At 54.8% G+C, this 22,430-nt stretch overlaps 1 protein-coding gene across 1 annotated transcript in view; it reads right to left on the reverse strand.

Moving 5' to 3' along the window:
• Positions 1 to 14,691, reverse strand: part of CAPN2 (calpain 2) — a 38,110-nt gene extending 23,419 nt beyond the window's left edge. Inside the window, exons 1-2 of the mRNA XM_038542895.1 lie at positions 14,378 to 14,691; positions 10,170 to 10,239 (exon numbers count right to left, since the gene is read on the reverse strand). Of these exons, the coding sequence (XP_038398823.1) occupies positions 10,170 to 10,239; positions 14,378 to 14,614 (307 nt within the window). The 5' untranslated portion in view covers positions 14,615 to 14,691. The remainder of the gene's footprint in view (positions 1 to 10,169; positions 10,240 to 14,377) is intronic.
• Positions 14,692 to 22,430: the final 7,739 nt, after the last annotated feature.

The following is a 22,430-nucleotide window of genomic DNA, read 5'->3' on the forward strand; positions in this document are numbered from 1 at the left end:
CTGGCTAGAAAGTCATCATCGTAAAAATGCCATTTCCTCTTAAGTTAGTCTATAAACGCAATGCAATTCCAACAAAAATAGTGAGAGGATATTTAACATTGGGAACTTAGCTGTTCTAAAGTTTTTAAGGAAAAATTAAACATCAAACACAGAAAAAAGTCTAGAAGGAAGAGAGTCTAGCTCTAACAGGTATTAAAACAGGCATAAAGCCACAATAATTAAAAGAGTGCAAAACTTGTGCATGAGAATACAGATACATGGCATTGAACAGAAAGTTCAGAAATCATTCCACACACAGGAATTTAGTGCAGTCACTCATTATTCACATGTGGAATTGGAACAATTAAGTGGCCACCTAGAAAAAAATCAAGTTCTAGCTCATCCTGTCACAGGGATAAATTCTAAATGGAATAACATTCATGTTTAGGCGTTTAACATTATATATCTTAAGTATATGCTTAAGATATTATTTACATATTCCCACATAAATATGGAAAATCTAGCCATTTGTTTTATTTACATGTTTATTGCCTATGTATTTATACCATATATCTTATCTGCATTTTAGTATGTTTACATTATGACAACATTATACATACAGTATTTTTATAAATCCATAGGCATTCTGGAAAAGACAACGGGGGAATTCCAATATAATCTGAGTGGAGACAGGCTATCACATTGTAACCTGGAAGCCATAAACCTTTTAAATGATAAACTTAACTATGCTAAAGTAAAAAAAAAAAAATCTACATGATAAAAAAAAATCATGATAAAAAAAAATCAAAGGAAAAAATAACGAGGAAAAATATGTTACTCAGATCCCAGACATTACATGTAAACGTTTCTAGTAAATAAAGAGAGCTCCATAGTAAAATGGACAAAGATATAAAACATTCATGGAAAAGGGAAAAACCAACATCTCAAACATACTGAGGGGTGCCTGGCTGGCTCTGTCAGAAGAGCACAGGACTCTTGATCTAAGGGTTGTGAGTTCGAGCCCCACATTGAGGGGTAGAGAGTATTTAAAATAACTAAATAAATAAACCCCAGGCATGAAAAGGTACTCACCCTCACTCATCATGAAAGAAACATGAAGTGGACCCACAGAGCACCATTTCTACCTTTTGGATGGCAAAGAACAAGATGTGGGACCCCCAGGCAGCTGTGGGAGACTCACTCTCACACCCATCCGCAAGCACGGAGGGGAAACATAGAGCATGTGCCCCCGTGGTTCCGGGTCAGGAGTTGGCCCTACAGACACACTCCTGTGAGCAGCAGGCAGGTGAGCAGCAGGTAGGTGAGATGGTTATTTCCTGAACCTTGGTCGTACCAGAAACAGCTACATGTCGTCCGCAGGTAACTAGGGGAACAAATTAGGGGCCACCTCTAGGACGAGACTCTCCGCGGCCACAGAAGAATCAAAGACGTTCTCCGCTGCCTGGGACTAGGTGCTCAGTAAGACAGCCTGGCACATTACAGGATGTCGGATGCGCCAAAAAAGGAGAAAACCAGAGAAATGGGAGCAAATATGGGGGAGCATTGCACTGGCCCATCCTGCGACTCCTGTCTTCATCAACTGAAGCTGCTCTTGGAGGCTTGTTTTATGTGTCCTTCGACTGTGCTTCTCCTACCATCAACCCTAGCTTACTGTCCTCAACGGACTGCTCAGCTATGTCCCCCCTTAGAGTGAGGACAACAGCGTAATAGCAGCTATTCTGAGTGAATATTACTATTTTACGTAAAGTCCCTGTCAGAATGGGTCTGTCGTCAATAAGAACAGCTCATCAGCTGTTCTGATGGACTCCCGTGACCCCCAATGTGTGCTAGAAACTAACGGCTATCCCCTGAGAAACATTTTCTACAGAAACGTGCATTTCCATGGGAGATGCAGAGCGAAGCAGGTCAAGAGTGGCGATTTCTCAGAGCTTCCCAACAATGATGTGGTGACTTTGGGGGAGAGGGGCACGGTTTCCGTGGACTCGGCCCTGGAGTCCTTCTGGGGTCAGGAAGGGTGCATCTGCTGCCGGCCTGGCTGCCCAGGGTCTCCCGGCGCTGGACTGCGCAGAGCCAGATCTTCCCTGGGATTGGGTAAAGTTCCTTCCCGGCCGTCCGGCATCTGCCCTAAATGCAGAGACCTCCTCCGGCAGCTGAGGTCCTGTGATAGCATCTGTGTCTTTTTTCTCTCTAGATTTTCATATCATTTTCTCTTTAGAACCATGGTTTTTCTTTCTTTTTTTTTTTTTTTTTTTAAGATTTTATTTCTTTATTCATGACAGACACAGAGAGACAGAGGCAGAGACACAGAGGGAGAAGCAGGCTCCATGCAGGGAGCCCAACGTGGGACTCGATCCTGGGTCTCCAGGATCACGCCCTGGGCCGCAGGTGGCGCTAAACCGCTGAGCCACCCGGGCTGCCCAGAACCATGGTTTTTCTTTACAAGACATGGCTTTATTGTATGCACCCGGGGAGGGTCACTGAGGTGAGGCGTGCATCAACGCCAGCACATTTCTGCCGTCTTCGTCTAAAGCTCGGATGCCCTGTGCACCTGCTGCCTGCCTCAGTTCGCCCAGCAACCCAGACATGGGCAGGGACAAGGGTCAGAGCTGCCAGCCATGCTCGTCATCACAGGAGATGAGGCCCTGCCCAGAGGTTTCTGAAACACCCACTGCAGGTCTGACCATAGGCTCCAGACTGGCTGTTCCCACGTCTGGGCTCCCCCCACACACCCAGCTGGACTCCTGGTTCTTCTGTTCTGTGCTGGAAGACATTCAACTGGTATAGGCCAGAGAAGCCAGGTGTGTGTGTGGGGTAATTTTCTGCCCTGCTTCCTATCCTAAAAGCCCACCTGGTGCCCCAACAGCCGTGTGCTTGGTCAAACAGGAGCTGCGTACAGGAGCTTGCATCCCCCACCCAAAACCCCACACTGCACCTTGACTTAATTCCCATAGCAAAAGACAGAGTCCCCATCCTACATGGAGACCAGACTTGGACTGGGAATTCTGGAGAGGTTCTAAGTGTCTGAGGCCGGGTGGGGGCAGCTAGGAAGCTAGCAGTATAGAAATCGCCCGGGGCGGGGTGGGGGGTGTCCAGGGCCAAGACAGACTCGCCCTCTCTTTCACTTGGGTTGGCACAGAGGTCCCCCCCTTCCCCAGGTGTTCTGAGCAGGGCGCTGGTCAGCCTGGGTGCACAGGGGTCCCAAGTAAGGCTGGGGCTGACGAAGCAGGCTCACGGGGGTGGAGCTAGCCGTCCCCAGCTTCAGGCACAGGGCAAATCTAGCAGCCCCAACCGGAGGTGGTGCATATGAGCACAGGACGTGTGCCAAGAGGACCCGGATCTGAATCCCCATCCTGATTGTGATGTGTAAACCTGGATACATTTCTTAACTTCTCTGACGCCATGCCCTCTCAGCTGTGAAAGGAGATAGTCCGAATGCTGTTAGGATCGGATCAAAGCCAACATGGGCTTCAGAGGTGGCGAACCCCAAACTGCAAATTCTGCACGAATGTGAACATATGCATTTTCCTAGGGGGAGCAGTTAGGGTTAGGACCCAGGACGGGTGAATGCTCAGGCTGAGGTGTGTGTCCCAGACAGGAGGACAGCTGACAAAGCGTCTGGGTGGTGGTGGTGGGGGTGCCCGCAGAGGGGAGGGAGCTGCACTAGCACCTTGCCCCAACTCAGCAGGTGGATGACCACTTGCTCCCTGTGTGTCCTGAGGCGCGTGTTTGCACAGAAGTTACACCTATGTATTTTGTGTCTAAGGCAGGGAGAGGTCACGTATTAGTTTATTTCTTTGTTCAACCCCTGCTGAGCGACATCCTCTCAGCCTCCCTGTGCCCGCCGGTGCCCACTGGGATCACGAGGTCCCTGGCGCTCATGGGCCCCAGGGAAGCCCGTCCATGTCCAGACCTGGACCCCCCTCTCCCCTGCTTGGGAAAAGGAGGAACAGGTAGCCTTCTGGGGCCATCAGGCACCACCTTGCCCTCTGGACCAGCCTCCGGGACCTAGCCGGACAAACGTGAAGTGTCTCCAGCGGGGCTCACCCTCCTCCTGGCCTCGGCCTGAACACCCGGGGCACACAGCAACCCCCCCTGACACACACACACACACACAGCATGCCCGGTGGCCTTATGAATGGCTCTTTAGAGGTGCAGAGCCTCTTCTGAAAAGGTAGATTCATACAGAGCCATGTCAGTAAATTTCCAGGGCTGTGTACCCTGGGCCTCTGTCTGCGTCCTGGAGGTCAACCTTGGGTGGGGGTGGGCTGAGGTCACCCGGGGCCCTGCAGGAAGCTGGACAGGCTGTTTACTAGTATTCGTGGCCATGGAGTATTTCCAAGAGGAGAGCACAGGAACAGTCGTGTGCTTCCTCCCACCACAGTGTCCCTTTGCCAACAGGAAAGTGAGGTGGGAAGTCCAGGAGCCTGTCTCCAACCCATGACCCCTGGTGGTGCAGCTCAGGAGAGCGTGGCTGCCCGGCGGGTCCCAGCAGGGAAGATTCAGGAGGGCAGGGCCCATGTCACAGTGGGGCATATGGTGTGGGCCACGCGACCTCTTCATGGAGGACATGGCTCAGACAAAATGCCACCACTTTCTAGAGGACCACTGTGACTCTGTGTCCCCTGTCTGGACACCTGCCTTCCACCTCTGTCACCCTTGGGGCTCAGTCCCAGCTTTGGGGGCTCCTCTTCACCCCTTGCTGTCTGCCTCCAATGTCCCCACACTGCAGCCAGGGAGCCCAGCCAGCTGAATGCCCCTCTGTCCTGCATGCTGGGGGGTCCCTGGGAACACAGCCCCCCAACCATGATGGGCAGGTGTCTGAGCTGCCTTGGGTCACCACAGGCAAAGGACAAGGCCATTATTTAAAGGAGGACCTGTGGCATCTTCCAGAAATGGAAGCCACAGCATTTCTGGTTTCACATGCTCTCCTAGGACCTGGGCCGGCCTCGGGGGGTCTCAATGGAGAAGGTTTGGCAGAAGGGATACTGCGTGATCTCTGAAGCTCCATCTCAAAAGGAGAGGCAGCTTCCTAGGGTGTCTCTCAGGACGTGCACCCAGAAGATCTGCTAACTGGAGGCCTCTGCAGATGAGGCCACATAAGGGGCACAGGGACCCTGGAGCCCCAGCTGACCCAGCCTCCAGCCCAGGTGCCAAACATGCGACCCCAGCCCCAGCCTAGAGGCTGTAAGTGCAGGAGGATCTCTGGGTCACCGGGCTGACCCTGGTCATCCTTCAAGCCTGTGGAAGTGAACAGGAAAATCCTGTTTTGAGCTGCTGATTTTGGAGTGGTTATGATGCTAGACACAGGTAGAGCAAGACAGCACCCCTCATGGAATCTGCTTGCCTGAGATCTAGGCAGTAAGATGCACCTGCTGGCTGTAGCGGCCTGCCCTGTTGGGAGGGTGCCCAGTCAGTCTGCTGTGCCCAGGGCACCCCAGGGCCCGGGATGCGGTCCACACACCTGTGCCAGGAGGCTGATGGGACAACCAGCCCTGCAGAGGAGCACCCTCTGAGAAGCAGGGACAGCCCCTCTTCTGCTGCAGCAGTGCCCGGGGGGAAGGGCGGGAACCCCTCCCACAAGTTCAAACATCCCAGCAATGTGCCCTGACTGCGCGCCACTGGTTCCTCCACCTGCCTGCCTCCATGAGCCTGCCTCATTTACCCCCCTTTAATACCCACCACTGTCCTCCCCACCCTCCCCCTGCACACTCCAGCGTATGATGGCTTTCCACCACTGACTCCCCCACCCCAGGATATCTTGGTGACGTCTGGAGACATTTCTGACTGTCAAGTTTGGGTGGGGGCTGGTGCAACAGTGGGCAGAGGCCAGGAATGCTGGTGGAAAGCCCTGTCCTGGGTCCTGTCCCGCTGGCCCCGGTCTCACTACGTCAGTGCCTTGTTCCTTGTCCTTCCTGGCGACGCTACATCAACACTAAACAGACCAAGATGCTGAGGCTGCTTTCGGCCACACCTGACCCTTCCTGACACACTGGTGTTTACAGGTCTCCAGCACAGGGGACAGGCTTAGGCAGCCTGAAGGAAGGGACAGAAGCCCCAACGGGTCCCAGACCAGCAGGAAGCCCCCCAACCCCAATGCTGGTTCCCTGGCTCCACGGGCTGTGGCTCAGTCCTACCCATGGCCTTTCGCCCCCGACCTCCTGTGGTCGGGGTGCCTTCATGCACCCCCAGGAGGAGAGCACCAATCTCCTGACTTGCTGGTGGCATTCGTAGTGTTGAACTGTGGACGAAAGTCTCCCCGTGGGAGGCAGCCGGGGGCAGGAGACCCCTATTACAAGGTGGCCCAAGAGGAATGGGCTCTTCATGCTGATCCAGACCCCAGATGGACAGAGAAACCAAGTCACACAGTTCCCCAGCCACGGGAGAGGGATCACCTCTGTTTCCTGTGTACAGGGGGGTGAGGGAGCTCTGGCTGAGGGCATGTTGCAAGAGCCTCTCGGGGGAGGGCAGGCGCAGGAGTCCGCACGGTGCCCCTCCAGCTCCTGTCTCCTGTCCCTCCCACACCTCCGGGGGCTGCTGAGGGCAAGGCCCAGAGCCCGACCTGGCCGGTACCAACAACGGGCACTGCACCTGCTACCCCTGTCCCCTGACCTGCTCACGGGACCAGAGCTGGCAATGTGCAGCTATTAATAGCTGTTCTCAGGTGCGTTCACCTTCAGCCTCAGCCCGGCAGCAGGTGCCCCTCTCACCCCAGTTCGTGGATGAGACAACGGAGGCTCCAGGAGGGAGCCCAAAGCCAAGAGCCAGGATGGACACCCACGTACATCCTCACTCTGGCCCCTGCTGTTTACAGGTGGGCCCAGGCTGGCTCTACTGGACACACGCAGGCCTGTGAGGACCGTCCCCCCCCCCCCCGCTCCGGAGACTGCAGGGAGGCTGGACTCCCATGCGCCAGGGTCTGAGGTGCCGCCCCTGCTGTAGCCACAAGGCACACAGAGCTCCTCACATTTATATTTACATTAGAAATTCGGTTCCTTGGTTGTACCACTCCACACGTGGCCTGTGCCACCACGTGGGAGTGAGGACACCACTTCCTTCTCCGTTAGTGCACGCCTGCTGGCCAGGCCCCCGACGCGTGTGGACCACCCTCCTCCTGGGGCCCCTCGCCAGCAGCTGGCCAGGTCCCCCTGTGGCTGACACTCCTGAGGGCTGATCTGAGCAAGGCTCCCCCAACACAGAGCAGGGACAAACATGAGCGGAGCCCCTCAGGGGGTGGGGGGCTGCCAGCAGCGGGTAGCATACTTCAGAGTCACAAAATGTCAGAAGCAGTGGGGCCTTAGGAAAATCTGATCCAACTCCCATGTCAGACAAGAGGCCAGAGGAGTGTGGCCTGGCTCTGGGCTCAGGGAGCCCCTGGACAAGTCACAGCGTGAACCAGAGGCCATGGAGAGTGGAGGGGGGGAGCCCCATAAACCCCTCTTAGCATTCCTGGGCCTCAAATACAAATATATGCAACAACGGGGGTGGTCTTTAGGGGGAAGATTCCTGCTGCTTCTGCTCTCTGGGGACAGGAGGTCAGGCCTGTGTGCCGGCCAAGGCTGGGGCAGCCAGGGCAGGACAGGGACCCGGGGAAAGCAGCAGGGTTCCAGGCTTCTGTGAGCTCTCAGAGGCAGTGGAAGGGAGCGGGAGGAGAGCGGCGAAGGAGTATTTATAGATGGAAGGAAGGCTAGGAGGAAATGAGTCATGACGGCCACGTATCTGTTGGAGAGACCACGGCGGGCGGGGAGGATGGGGCTGGCCAAGAAGTGACTGCAGTACAGAAGAGGATCTATTTACTTTCTCCACCAAACAAGTGGGCACTTAACTTTCAGACCTGTTTTCGTTGTTTTTTTTTTTTTTTTTTTTTAAGTACAAGCACTATTTTTTTTTCTATAGGCACCTGCAAATTCCAACAGAGGAACATCCTACAAGAACCATAAAAAGCAAGGAGACTCAGCAGCTGCCACAGCCCAGAGGAGCCCACACAGACAAGACAACTAAACACAGCGTGGTCCCTGAATGGGACTCGGGAGCAGAGACAGGACAGTAGTACCAGCTAGGAGATCTGGACGGTGCTGTGTCAGTGCTGGTTCATGAGCTGTAACAGGTGCTCGGCACTGTCGCCAGAGCCGAGTGAGATGGTGGATCTGGCTGTGGGGTGTATGGGATTCTCTTACTGTCCTCACTTCTTCTGTAAGTCTAACACTCTACTATAAAATAAAGCCTGTTACAATTTTCAAAGCCATCCACTATAAAAATGATTTTAAAAAATTATAATATAAATAATCTAAAAGTCACTTACAGGGGCACCTGGGTGGCTCAGTCGCTTAAGCATCTGATTCTTGGTTTCGGCTCAGGTCATGATCTCAGGGTTGTGGGATTGAGCCCCGTGTCAGACTTCCTAATCAGTGGGGAATCTGCTTCTCTCTCTCTCCTTCTGCCTCCTGCTCCCCCAGCTCGTGCTCTCTCTCTCTCAAATAAATAAGTCTTTAAAAAACAAATAAAAATTATTTACAACACTTATTAGTAGCTAAGTTGGGGAGGAGTTGAGTTACATGCAGATTTCCGACTGTGTGGGGCTTCAGCACCCCTAACCCCCACGCTGCTCCAGGGTCGACCGTAGTGCTATTTGCATTTATGGAGGAGGAGATGGAGTCTCAGGGAGCTTGGGTAACCTGCCCAAGCCCCCCACCCCCATACACATTGGCTAGTGAGTGGTGGAGAGAGCAGGTGCTTTTCCCACTGGTCATCCTGCCTGTCCCCACTCTAGTGTGCTTTGCTGTGGGGGCGCACCTGTAGCCAAGTGGGGGAGGGCACACCTGTAGCCAAGCGGGCCAGGCATGGAGGGTGAGCCAAGTGTGACAGCTGCTACCTCTTTGTCTCCCCCAAGCCCTCTGGGTTGGCTAAGGCTTCTGTCAACTTCCAGGCCTGTTAACTCCCATTACCCTTGGGCTTCTATTGTCTGTGGAGGAGCAGGAAGGAAACAGGGGTGGGTGGGGGGATTCTCTGCAGGTAAGAATGTGCATCTCAGGCATCTGCACACGCAGGCTGGGCTCAGGCCAGCTGGTCCTGCTCTCAGAGAGGTATTTCCTGTGGGCTCCCAGAATGCCCAGCCTACTGATTCACACAGCTGCCCCCGACATCGCTCAGGGACTCCCCAGGCCCCCCTTCTACAAGCAGCCCAGCCCTGGAGTCACGCTGTCCGCACCGGTATGCCAGACTCATTTCCACTGCTGTTCCAGGACCTCAGTGTCCTCATCGATTAAATAAGAATCATCACAGCACCATAGAGATGTCGCCATCATAGTGTCTGGCACACAGTATTTGCTCAATAAATATTAGCTGTTATTATTCTGAGTATCGGAACCTGTGCAAAGCCAGGAAAGGAAGTCCGATTCCAGGTGATCGATTTTGTTACTGGTGGACTAGTCTGGGGAACAAAGTGAAGCTGATGGCAGGACACACATCTCTGGTTTATGGGAGCAGATGATTTACTCCAGGGGCCACAGGCTCATATTTATCTCAAGTGGGTTCTACGAGCGTCGTACTTAAGGGTTCCAGGCCCACTGCTAAGACTTCACAGAAGCCCTGGGAGATTTCACAGTAAAGCCAGAAACCCTGCAGGTCCAGTCTCAGCGGCACTGTGTCCAGGAGGAGATAGGAGCTCGGCTGCAGATGCCCACGGTTCAGCCTCCCTCATACGTCTTGTTTAAATGAACATCACAAGCACCTTTGCGATGAGAAGCACTGCTCCCTGCTGTTGTGATACCATGGTGAGCTTGTCTTGCAAACACTGACAACCTGGTGCTCTGACTTCCGCTTAGCAGCGGGCGCAGAGACTTTCCTCTTCCCTCCCACTGAGTCACCATCCCTGGGCCCCGGAGCCCCAGAGAACAGAGGTGTCAGTGCCGTCACTGGCCTGGGGAGTTCCTCTGCCCTGGCCCTCAGCCCACAGACTATCACAGGCTGCTCCCAACTCTGCCCCCAGGAGCTTCCTAGAGCAAGGGGTGGCCGGAATCCAGAAGCCCCTCCACCCTCCACCACCAGCTCAGGGGGGTGGGGGGAAAGGGGGCCCTCAGGGGAGCAGAAATCCCAGGAAGCTTCTGGAATTGGAAATCATCAGGCTGCCTGGGAGGGAGGAAGGCAAGCCCATTTCAGGTGCTGTCACTTACCCAGGGCTCCCTGGCAGATGTCCGTGCGGGTAGCGCCTCCAACAATGAACTGCGGATCATCGCAGATCTCCTGGGAATGAAACCCACTGTCAACCACCAGGCGCGGGCTTGTGTGGTTAGGATACCTCAGCTCCCAGGAGGTACACCAGATGCCTTCTCCCTGCCCCTGCCCCCTGGGGAAGGCAGTGCAGTTACAGGCTGCCATGGGGTCCTGCTTGCACCTTGCTCCGTGGAGCCCCAACGCCCCGCACTGCTTGCAGCCTACATCATTTCACTGCTATCTGAAGCCACAGAGGCATGGAGCTGCCTCTCCACCAGGTGTGTGATCCTTTCACCCCTGGGGCCGCCCCCTCAGCCCCTCTCCAGTCCTGCACATCAGCTGTTTTGTCTTCGTGGGATTCCTTTCCCACCCTGATCTCTCACCTCCTACCATAGTTCAAGACTCATTGCCACCTCCTCCAGGAAGCCCTCCTTCACAGCCCAGCCGTTGGTCATCTCTGGGATTCTGAGCCCCAGAACACTTGGACTCTGCACCATCTAGAGGTGCTGGTGAGTGAGGTATGCCTTCTGAATCGGTCCACCGGGCCAGGATACTGGCAGCATCTGTGCTTGGGAACCTGCTGCAGAGCCAGGCTGCGCGTGGTGCTTTATGTCATGGAACCCTCCCAGGAACACAGATGGGTACTGTCTCCATTTTATGGGAGAAGAAATAGGCCAAGGGATAGAAGATGTGAAACAATGTGTCCATGGGGAGCTGACCCTAAGTCACAGACAGCGGCGCGGGATTTGCGCTCACTGGCCTAGAGCGCGTACTCTTTCTGCTCCTGCACTGCCTCCAACTGATGAGTAACAAAACCCTAAGGGTGTCACAAGCAGCCTGCTGGCGGCCAACAGTGAACAATTCTGGCCCCTTCCACCACCCTCTCTCTCTGTTTCCTGATTTTGAAGCCACAGAGGAAGCCAGGCATAAATCTGGGCTTTCATCAGCTCTGGTGACCTCAGTTTGCAGGTGCTCCACCCCACACCCCGCGGTGTTCCCCTCTCGGGCAAGCAAAAGCCCTTCCCGGGTGGGGCCTGCCTCTGGCCTAGACCCCAGCCCTGGGCCCCGGCCCTGGCCCTGCACCTCAATCTACAGCAGAGCACATTCCTTTCAGGCTTCGCACTGTGCCTTCCCTGCTCAGGTTGCTCTGTTTTGGGGATAACGGGACAATGAGAATGTGTTTCTGCTGAGCAACTGAGCCTGCCAGCCAACCACCCATGCAGCGTTTTGACGGACCCACTGGGCTTGGTGCCGAGAACCCAAGAACATGCTGCCGTTCCTCCTTGTGCCAGGCTCATCCCCCAGCAGGATTTTCCACTGGTTCAGAAACCTTCCCGCACCTTGGGCAGCCTCTTCAAAGAAGGCAAAGCCCAGACTGGCCCTCTGAGGCCTGCACACAAGCCTGCACACATCCAGTAAACAGGGATGTGATGGGTTCAGGGAAGAGGGTGAGCACCTGGGCTCTGGGTTCTGGCAATGGGGTCTGAGCCCTGGCTCTGCCACTTGAACAGGTTTTAGCCCCGGGCAAGTCCCTCCACCTCTCTTGGCCTTGGTTTCTCAACTGTAGTATGGGGATGGTGTGACAAGTGTACCGACCACAGGGTGTTCTGGAGGTTCAGTGAGATGACCGTGGAGGTGGCTTTGGTAAGCACTCCACGGAAATCACCTGTTACCATAGTCACTGACAAACAAGGGGATACTAGTCCCTGAACCCAGAGGCAGGAGACGCAGGGTTGAGGCTGAACAAGTGAGTCACCACAGAGGTCTGGGCTCTCAGGGGACACTAGGACTCACATGGCCCGCCCCTGCCACCCCTGCCTGCCTCTGCTGCCCCTGCCCTCTCCCTGCACCCCTGCCAGAGTGAGACTGCGCCTTCCAGGGACTCTGGTCCCTTCTCAGTCCCAGGGCCAGTCAGCAGCAGCAGCAGCAGCAGTGAGATCAGGAAACACCTCTCTGGGGAGGAGCCAGCCCAGCTTGCCCACCCCTTGCTCTCCCTCCTCAGGACCCTGTTTCACCAACTCCTCCTGTCTGCCCGGCTTTCACCCCTTCCTCCCTGTTGACTCAACTCATGACACACCCCACAGCCTCTCAAACCCCACAGCCCTATCCACCACTCCCTGTCTCTTTTTAGACAGTCTTCTGAAAGAGATGATACTCGTCCCTTTGGGTCCCTCACTGTGGAGTCCACAGCATAGAGCAGTTTGACTCGTCACCACCTTCCCATGGTGGATCCATGAAAGTCTTGTGTCCAAATCTGGGGACATTGTGTTTCCCTTCCTGGACCCCAAGCACAGCAGTGTCCGGGAGGGTAGGACGGAGGCCGAGGGCAGCCATGAGCCGGGGGCTCTGTACACCGACAGGCTGGACAGAGTTCTGGCTCCTCCCTGGACACCTGTGTGAGCAAACATTTAGCTTCCGGGAACCTCCATTCCTCCACAGTGGAGTGGGAATGTAACAGCCTCCCCGCGTCCCCCTGACACTTGTACAGCTCACAGCATCTCCCCCTAAGCAGGGGTGGAAACCCTCCTGGTATTTCCAACTGTTGGATGACCTGCCTCCCGTCACCAGCCCTAAAGTCTAAGGAGGCAAAAACGAGACACACCATGCCTGGCACATAGTAAGTGTTCAGTAAGTGCTTATTTAGTAAATGAAAGAACAAGGGACAGAGTGTGCAAATTCACTCTAAGCTGTGAGGCGCTGTGCTCATGTCAGGTGAATACGCTCTCTCATCTGTCACCTTCACAACCACAACTTCCCTTAGGTGCACTACGACCTGCTGTCATTCATTCCGTTGTTCCACGGAGAATCACTGTTGTTCTGTTCACCGATGAGCCCAACACTGAAGACAGCACCTGGCATATAACAGACGCTCAGTACACACTGCTGGACGAGGTGGAACTGGCCTCTGGGGACACACTGGTGACTGATACATAGGGCCCAGCAGTTCAGGGAGAAGGACAGATAATACCTAACTATGTCTATAAGCTGCAAAAACACTTGAGGAAAGATAGCAGGGCTCTGTGAGGAATCGTAAAAGATAAAGAATAATAAATGAGGAAAATATTTAGCAACACCTCTCCTTTTAGATGAAGAAATGGAAGTAGAAAGGCTAAAAAGCGGAGGCAGGGCCACTCAGTAGGTTAGCAAGGAATGAACTCAAGTGCTGGGGACCCCGCCGAGGGCATTTCTACTGCGCCTGCTGCCTACAGGCTGGATGTAGGGGAACAGGTGGCCCAGGCGGTCCAGAGGCATGGACAAGGGGCAGCAATCCTACGCTCAGGTCAGGAATCGAGAGGCTGGGTTCCCAGGAAGCCTTGTCCAGGTTTGGTGGGGGAAGCCGGTGAAGTGTCAGGGGGAGCCAGCAGTGGTTCACAACAGGAAGAGGGAGTAAGGTGTCCAAGGCCTGTCCCGGCCCGGTGTGGGGGTGGACAGGGCAAGGGAGCTTGGAGGGGGCCCCCGAGGCTCCCCAGGGAGGATGGTGGCCCAGCGCAGTGAGGAGGAGCATCTGCCTCAGTGCTGCATCACCCCTGTCCTTGTTAATCATCAGGGCAAGTAAGCGGATGTCTGGCCGACTCCCAAGTGGAAAAATAAACCAGAAACTCTGATTGGGTCAATGTAACCACGACCGCAGGAGAGATCCTTCCTCACAAAAGGCCCAGAATGCGGATTTCCCTCCTCCCTGAGGCAGACGCAAGCCGAGTTGCAGCCTGACTTTTCCTGGTCAGACACTGCCTCCCCCTCCTTTCCCCGCGGACCCTCCTCCCTACCATGTCCCCCCCCCGGAGTCCAAGCAGCTTCCCCCGGGTCCCCCGCGTGGGGTGGAGGGCGGCTCCCCTGGCGGGCCTGCTATGGGCCCCGGCCCCGGCCCCGGAGGGCAGGGCGCGCCGGGCCGCCCCGGGAAGCGCGGGGGCAGGGAGGGGCCGGGCCTGCGCTGCGGACCGGCTAACGGGGAGGAGCGCGCTCTCGGGGCCCTCCGCGACCTGGGTGTGCTCCGCCCGCCAGGGGCCCGGCCCCGCACCCCGCGCCCCCACCCGGTTCCCAGCACCCCCACCCACGCCCGCCCCGTTCCCCGCGCCCCCTCACCCCCCCGCCCCCACCCCGTTCCCCGCAGCCCCCTCCCGGCTCGCCCGCCCGCCCCGCCCCCCGGGCCCCCCGCACCTCCCCCTACCGTGGGCCGCTTCCACTCGATGCCCTGGGTCTTGCTGGAGTAGGGCCCCAGCTCCTTGAAGCCCAGGGAGGAGGGGATGGCCGGGAAGGAGGGGTCCTGGAAGAGCGCCCCGGCCTCCAGGCACTCGTCCCGCAGCGCCTCGTAGTCCTGGTTGAGGTACTTGATGGCCCGTTCGTGCGAGCCCAGCCCCTCGGCTGCCTCTCGGTCCCTCACCAGCTTGGCCGCGATGCCGGCCATGGCTCGGGGGCGCTGCGGGGCGCGGCGAGCGGGGCCCGGGCGGCAGGGGCGCGGCCTGGTCGGGCGAGCGGCGGCGGGACTGCGGTCGGCGGCGCTGCAGGCGGTGCCCCCTCCCGGCGGGGGCGGGGCCTCGGGGGGGCGGGGCCTCCTGCTGGGGCGGGGCCTCCTGCTGGGGGCGGGGCCTGGGGCCTGGGGCCGCGGGGCGGGGAGGAGCGGCCAGGTCCCCTCGGCGGCCCCCGGGGCAGGGAGGTCCCTGACCTCGATCCGCCGCCACCACCTAGGCCCCAGCGCTGTGGCCACGGCTCCGCAGCCGGTCTCTCGTTTAAGGCCCGCGGCAACCCCAGCACAGGGGGCCCCGCGCTCCCGTGCCCCGCTGTGCCCTCCTGCAGCTGCCGGCCGCGGGCCTCGGAGAGCTGGGGGGACGCAGGGTTCCGGGCCTCGGGGCCTGCCCTCGTCACACGCTGCAGGTCACTGCCGGCTGGCAATCAAAAATACATCCTCGCCGTTCCATTTGAATTTCAGGGTAGCACCAATGTTTTCTCGGCGTTAAGTATGTCCCAGATTTTGCAGGGGTGGGTTGTGGGGCGCCTGGCCGGGTCAGTAGGTGCAGCGCGACCCGTGCTCTTGGCGTCAGGAGCCCCAGGTTGGAGGTGGAGATGACCAGAAAGGTCTTGCTGGTTACCTGAAACTCACCTTGGAGGGAGGCCTGAGTGACAGGGGCAGAGTGTTGGGGGGGAGCTTCCCCACTCCAGCACCCAGGCGGGGTCCCACCCACTGCTAGTGCACCCCCCCTTCAGGGGGAAACGGGGTGAATTTGCCCCCTGCACCTGGCCCGAGGGGACACTGGGCTTGTCTGGAAGACAATTTTCATTGTCAGGACTGTAGATGGGGGCCACTGCCCTCTCCTGGGTAGCAGGGATGCTCCTAAACTTCTTACTGCCTGAGACAGCTTCCACAGCAAGTGATCTGACCCAAAATATCAGCAATGCTGAGAATCCTGGATTAGAGCCCTTCTTCCCAGCTTGCTGGGTAGTAGCCTTTCACTGTTTGAGCTGCTGTGGATAGCCAGACAGTACACTGTAGAGACCCAAACTCATCCTGACCCGTGGAGGGGTTTCCCCAAGTGGGGGAGGTCAGTTGAGGCCATCTGCACATTCATTTAGATAGTCTTCATTTCAGGACGCCTGGGTGGCTCAGCAGTTGACCATCTGCCTTCAGCCCAGGGCGTGATCCTGGGGTCCCACAGACAAGTCCTGCGTCAGGCTCCCTGCATGGGGCCTGCTTCTCCCTCTGCCTGTGTCTCTGCCTCTCTCTGTGTCTCTCATGAATGAATAAGTAAATTCTTAAAAAAACATGTCTTCATTTCACATAAACTTGTGTTTCTAGGACTTTCCCTTTGAACCAGATGCAGCATCTGCTCAGTTGCCTTATTTAATTAATGAGTTAAATGAAATCTTTGACGTGTGTTCATTTTATAACTAGATGAGAGTCGGTCATAATTTGATTTTTTAAATTCTCTTTTAGCCTGAAGAGTAGGAAGAACAGATAGTTGATCTTGAAGCATAGTTTGAGATTTGAGCACTTAGAATTTGCCCACCAGTCAATGACCTGTCAGGAGACACTTGAACGTCTTTGGAATTAAAAAAAAAGAAAAGAAAAGAAAAAGAAAAAGATGTCCTGGGTGTTCTCTGCAGTGTTAAGTGAAGCCTGAGCAAACTTGCAGGTGTGAGGAGAGCTTGTGGTTGTGCACTTTGTAGTCTTCAAACTAGTTACCACTCTGTAGTTTTAGGAAATTGATAGTAATGCTAATAACTCTTGTCCATGTATATGCAAATAGACTTTCCCTGGTGCAAGGGGGACCCCACAGCCTCCCCACTCCTGCTTTACATCTATTCACAGACCTAAATTCTGCATTTCTAACCAGCTGCTCTTTTAAATTCTCCTTTTAACTAGATTTTTTAAAGATTTTATTTATTTATTCATGAGAGACAGAGAGAGAGAGAGGCAGAGACACAGGCAGAGGGAGAAGCAGGCTCCATGCAGGGAGCCCAATGTGGGACTCCATCCCGATCCCGGGTCCCCAGGATCACGCCCTGGGCTGAAGGCGGCGCTAAACTCCTGAGCCACCAGGGCTGCCCTAACTATTTTAAAATAAAAAATACCTACTGACTCCCTCCTTCATTAATGAGTTAAGTAAAATCTTGCACATATGTTCACCTTATATTTGAATGAGAGTCATTATTTTACTTTTTTAGGAAAGTAACTTTCGGTGTCTTTTTGTGCAGCAGATGCTAACTTCAAGTGTTTTGGGGGTTGCCATGGAGAATAGGATGTGTATTCATTCTGTGTTGCTCCGCAGAGGAAACAAGGGCCAGCAATGGGCTTCATGGGGTGCAGGTTTTAATTTAACAAAAAATGCTCACACTGGCCCGCATTGTGGCACTGAAAGTATAGCCCTGTTGGTGTGCTCCCGAGGTTGAGGCTTCCGATTTTGCTGAGCACCACCTGCAAGCATATTAAAAACACAGCTTCCAGGCCTGCACACCCAGGTGCCAATTCACTAAGAAGTCTCTGACGATCGAGGACCAACAGGGTTGGGGCTGTAAGGCCCAAGGGCAGGCCACCCTAAATTGTGCCCCTTCGGCATAGTGATTATTTTAAATAAAAGTCACTCGAGAAACAGCTAGTGCAAGGACCCTCAAATCCTCCTCTGTCCCCCTGAAAGCAGAAAATAAACCTCCCTTATGAAAAAAATCCTCTTAGAGGCACCAGGGTGGCTAAGTGAGTTGAGCATCAGACTCTCCGTTTTGGCTCAGGTTGTGATCTTGGGGTCATGATCTCAAGGTCGTGAGATGGAGCTCCACATTGGGCTGAGATTAACACAGAGTCTGCTGAAGATTCTTTCCCTCTCTCTCTGCCCCTGCGCACATGCTCTCTCTCACTCTCTCTAAAAATAAATACTTTTTAAAATAAAAAGGAAACGAAAAAAATCCTCCCGCTCTAAGTGACACCCTTATCTTCAGAGATAGAGACTCCAAAGCCCAGAAAGCTGCAAAAACAAAACTTGTTACTTTTTCACTCATCTCCTATCTCAGCCCTAATTCCACTTGGACTTCCTTACTCATTAAAGCTCCCAAGCATGTGTTTTCTGATTCTGTTGATTCCTCACAAATTTATCATCTCTTTGTCTAAAATGTGTAAAAACCACCTGGGTTTGTTGGTCATTTCTTTGGGTCCCAGTTTCATCCCTGAGCCTCTGTGAGCATGTAACACACCTCTAGGTCTTTCCCCCATGAAGCCCATGTGTGTACACTGAACTCTCAGTCCCGCAGGGGACCTGGAGGGTGGAGGGGCATTCCCACTCCCTGGGGTCCTACTGCCTGGGGGCCTGCCCAGCAGGGGGCTGCTGACCTCCCAGGCCTTGACAGGCCAGTGGTGGTGTCGCTGGCAGGAGGTGGGACTCAGGCTGGAGGTGTTACTCCAGTGTCGTCAGGGGGCCAGTTTCTTCTTAGCATGAAAGTCAGCATTGCCTTGTTCTCAGGGGCACTTTCATAGGTTTTGAAAGGAACGATTTCTCCGCCCCCTCAGAATTCTGTGGGGACTGCCTGGTATTTCCTCCCACTCCCTAAACTTCCCCAGAGAGGAGGAAGCAGCCCAGGTATTTATTCAGATTCAAGAACTGAGCCCCTGGGGCGCCTGGCTGGCTCAGTTGGGGGAATGGGAGCGGGAGACATTTGGTCTCAGGGTCCTGAGTTCAAGCTCCATGTTAGGTGTGGAGACAACTTTAAAAATAAAATAATAATAATAATAAAAGACGTGATCCCTTTGCACCATGTGTCTAGGAGTGGAGTCCATGGAATCAGCCTACTTTGGGGTTTGGGTTTGCAGTCTCTAATATTGCCCCCCCCCCTTGGCTCTTGCTCTTGATCAGATGCTCAGTTGCCTGTTTCTTAAACTCTGCCCCCTTGACCAAATTGTAGGCAGGTTTTTCTCTTTCTTACAAGGCGTCTGAACTCTGCTGCCTTCAGACAAACACAAAGTGGAGCGTGGTTCCTTTGTTGGCTTTTCCTGGGATAAGTCAGACCCCACTGGTCATTTCTCCTTGTTCGACAGGCTTCCCTGGCAAAGATTCTGCTTATCTCTGCCTGTCCTTTACCCTAAAGAGGAAACCCCTTTCTGTATGATGCTGAGATGCTTGCAGATTTCTGAGACTAGAAATGTCTCCCTATGCTGATAGTCGTTCTTTCTGATTCAAGTCTTGCCTACCTAAGCCTGGCTGTGCTTTTGTCTGAAATCTCCACACCCCCTTTGCAAGTCCAGGTGTGCTGGCCAAGGGACAGGAACCACCGCCCACTCCCAGGCTCTGCTTTTGTAGCCTTGGATGAAATGGCACACACAGGCCTTGGCTTCTAGCTCATAGGGTTTCTGAAATCACCGTAACTGGGAAGAAAGGGAAGAGAGTTCTTCCTGGAACCAGTTAACTGGCTTCACTGTCCGATTTCTACTGGGTGCACCAGATTCCTTCTGGGCTTTGAGCTCTTGGGGGAAACCGTGTCTACCTGGCCACTGTGACAGAGGGGCCAGGGGTGCTCACACTTCTCCTGCCAGTCTCCTCGAGGCCAGCTCCCTCCTGGAGGACGTGCCTCCTCCTCCCCGCCCGCCCTGGTGCAGCCAACACTTTACACGACTCTGGCCAGGGCAGGCCAGCCCCAGCAGCAGCTTCCTGCACCCCAGCAGCCGTCCAGCAGCCTCCCAGGGCCTTGGCACACAGGACCCCGCTAACAAAGAGCTTCGCCATCCGAGTGACTCAGATTTGTTTGTAGATGCACACAATGATTACTGCCCTCGCCAATGGACAGGGAGTGGTTTTTAAAACTGAAAAAAGTGTTCTTTATCCTTTCGGAGGATCTCACACGATCTCACACGATGCTATCTCACTGGATCTGGCAAAAGCCAATCTGTTTCTGACCCCACATCCTTTCCTCAGGATTCACACAGACGTCCACAGATGTGCACTCAGGGCCTCACCCTGGGGAACCTTCCTGCAGTGAGTCACCCAGACCCAGAGGCCAGTTGCGGGGGGGTGTCAGAGCTCTGGGAGCACCCGGAGTGGGTGGGGCCCCAGCCTGTGTGCCCATGCGTGCATGTGACAGAGACCCAGAGGAGAAGGAAACATCTCGACCCCAACATCCATGGTCCTCGATGTCCGACGGGGAGGGGTGGCAGAGGCACATTCTGTAGGGTGTGGACGTAGGGGTCCAGGCTCCTTTTCCCCTGAGCATCTCCAGGTGCCAGGCCCGAGCTCCACACTTTATATACATTAAGTCTTCGCAAGTGGTTAAGCAAGGCCTTGTTTCCTCATTTTACAGAAAAGGAAAACAGAGGCCCGCAGGGCAGCAGTGATTGGGCTCTGGCGTGAGCCTAGCCCAGGGCCGCAGACCGTAGACTGTCGGCCTCCTCTGGCCGGGCAGGACAAAGCGGCCGGCAGGGCCTAGGAAAGCCCGAGCCCCCCCACCCCCAATTTCTGGCCTGCGAGCTGAGTCCAGAGGAGCTAGGGGAGAATAGGAATTCCATGGCATTACAACAAATGGTTTTGCTTTAGAGACCTCTCCCTTTTGGAGCGCTTACAGGGCTTATTCCTTCCTTATGACTGCAGCTTGGGGGCTGGGCGGGCCTGCTGGATGCCGTTGGGTGGGGGGGGGGGGGGCCCGGGAGTGGGAGGTGTTCTAGTGCCTTCCAAGGTCTGAAGAGGAGCAGGGGTGGGCTGGTCCCTGGTGTTGCAAGAGGTGGGAGGTGCTGTGGGCAGGAGGGAGGAATGCTGGGAAGAAAGCACCAAAAAGCCTAGAGAGGCTCACGAGTGGCAGGGCCAATGGACAGGGGCTGGGGGCCATGGGGCCAGGACAGTGAGGGGGGACAGCCACCTGCCAGGCCCGCTGTGATGGAGGACGGCCAGCGGGCCCTGTCACGGAGGCGTTTGGGGCCTCCACGCTTCCTTGCACTCTGTGAGTGGGGTTTGGCAGTATAGACCTATTTCAGTACTTGTCTGTATGCTGCTGCGTTGCACTGGGGTCGGGCACTCATTGCTCTTTACAACCCCCAGACCCAGGGGTCAGCCCCCAGACTCCTGTAATTGCGGGGACCCCCTTCCCTGGGGCCAAGATCCCACCAGGGACGCCGGGCTCCCTATCCCCTGTGGTGGCCACCTCGTTCTCTGTCGATGTAACAGTCAGATGGACCGTGACTCAGTGGCTGTGCCAGGAACCCGAGAGTGGATCTGGGGGATGTTCACAACCTCTCCGTGCCTCAGTTTTTCCCTCTGTAAAATAGGAATAAGGACAGCACTGTGTCATCAAGGGTTCTGTAATTCTGATGGGTGGAGGCTTATACATACAGACTGTACAGAGTGGGGTGCTGATAAAAATCAGGCGAGGCTTTGGGGCTTTCCTTCTGTACCACGAGGCTCTGGATGTACATCTTGAGGTCTGTATGACGGAATCCCAGCCTTGCTGGAAATGTAGTCTTCTCATCCAGTTTTAGCCAAACTTTATACAGCAGATTATAAGTTCCACAAGGTGCTAAGGGATGTTCTGTGCTGTGTATATGGGTATGAGCACGTGGATGTTAACGTTTAGTCAATGAATTTGGAGCACACTTCACAGTATGTTCCTCTCAAGGAATCCTCATATGTATTATTATGTCAAAGGCTCTGACAAGTCCTGCAGTGAAGAATTCTATTTATCCTGTCTATCATTTTTGCATTCTCCAGGAAGCAAATGCCAACAGAGACTTAGAAGTGCAAGAGATTTATTGGGGGTCCTGCCTGTGAAAGATAAAGGGGAGGGGGAGCAGAGAAGGTAGGGGAGCCTTCAGACCACAGCACATGTCTGATACCTGTGAAGAGAGTGAGAAGGAAAGCCCCCCGGGTAGGAGGATCCCTGGCCTGCAGTGCTGCCCCGACAGGGTCTCAGCCAACCCCATAGGGAGTCCCCAGAGGTCTGCATGGGGTAGAAGCAGGGGGCCCGAGACGTCTGCTGTGGTGTCCCTGGCTGGAGCAGCGGGGGACAGCCTGTCCTCATCTTGAGTGTTCTGCAATATTTACTCATTTTTAAAAATTGAAATATAATTGGCATCCTACATTATTTTAATTCAGGTGGACAGTATGATGATTCGGAGTTGGTGTACATTGCAGGATGGTCTCCACACTACGTGTGGCCAACATGCATCGCCAAACGTAGGTACAGAAAATGTTTTTCTTGTGACGACTTTTAAGATCTACTCTCTTAGCAGCTCTCCAACATGCACTAGAGCATCAGCGACGGTCCCGACCCTGGTGCTGCATTCCACAACCTGTCTGGTCCATAACTGGAAGCTTGGACCTTTTGACCTACTTCACCCATTTTGCTCACACCCCAGCTGCCACCTCTGGCCACCACCAATCTGTTCTCCATATCTCGGTTTTGTTTTGTTTGACTCCACATGTAAGTGAGATTGTGTGGTATTTGTCTTTCTTGTCTGACTGATGTTGCTCGGCATGATGCCCTCAAGGTCCATCCACGTGCTTGCAAATGACAAGATCTCATCGTTTTTAATGGCCGAGTAATATTCCACTGTGTACATCTCGCCCATGGATCTATCATAACCACTAACTCAGGAAATGAGTGGGTAAGACCCTGGCACGCCGCCCCTGCCATCTACTCAGTGCCAGGGAATCCCGGGGAATTCTGAGGGGGCTGCACAAATCTGAAGTATGGCTCCAGGTTGGGTTTGCCAACACGGCCTCACAACAAACCAGATAAGCTCTCACAGCAAGAGAAGC

The sequence above is a fragment of the Canis lupus genome, chromosome 7, assembly GCF_011100685.1.
Source record: "Canis lupus familiaris isolate Mischka breed German Shepherd chromosome 7, alternate assembly UU_Cfam_GSD_1.0, whole genome shotgun sequence".
NCBI classification, from domain to species: domain Eukaryota; kingdom Metazoa; phylum Chordata; class Mammalia; order Carnivora; family Canidae; genus Canis; species Canis lupus.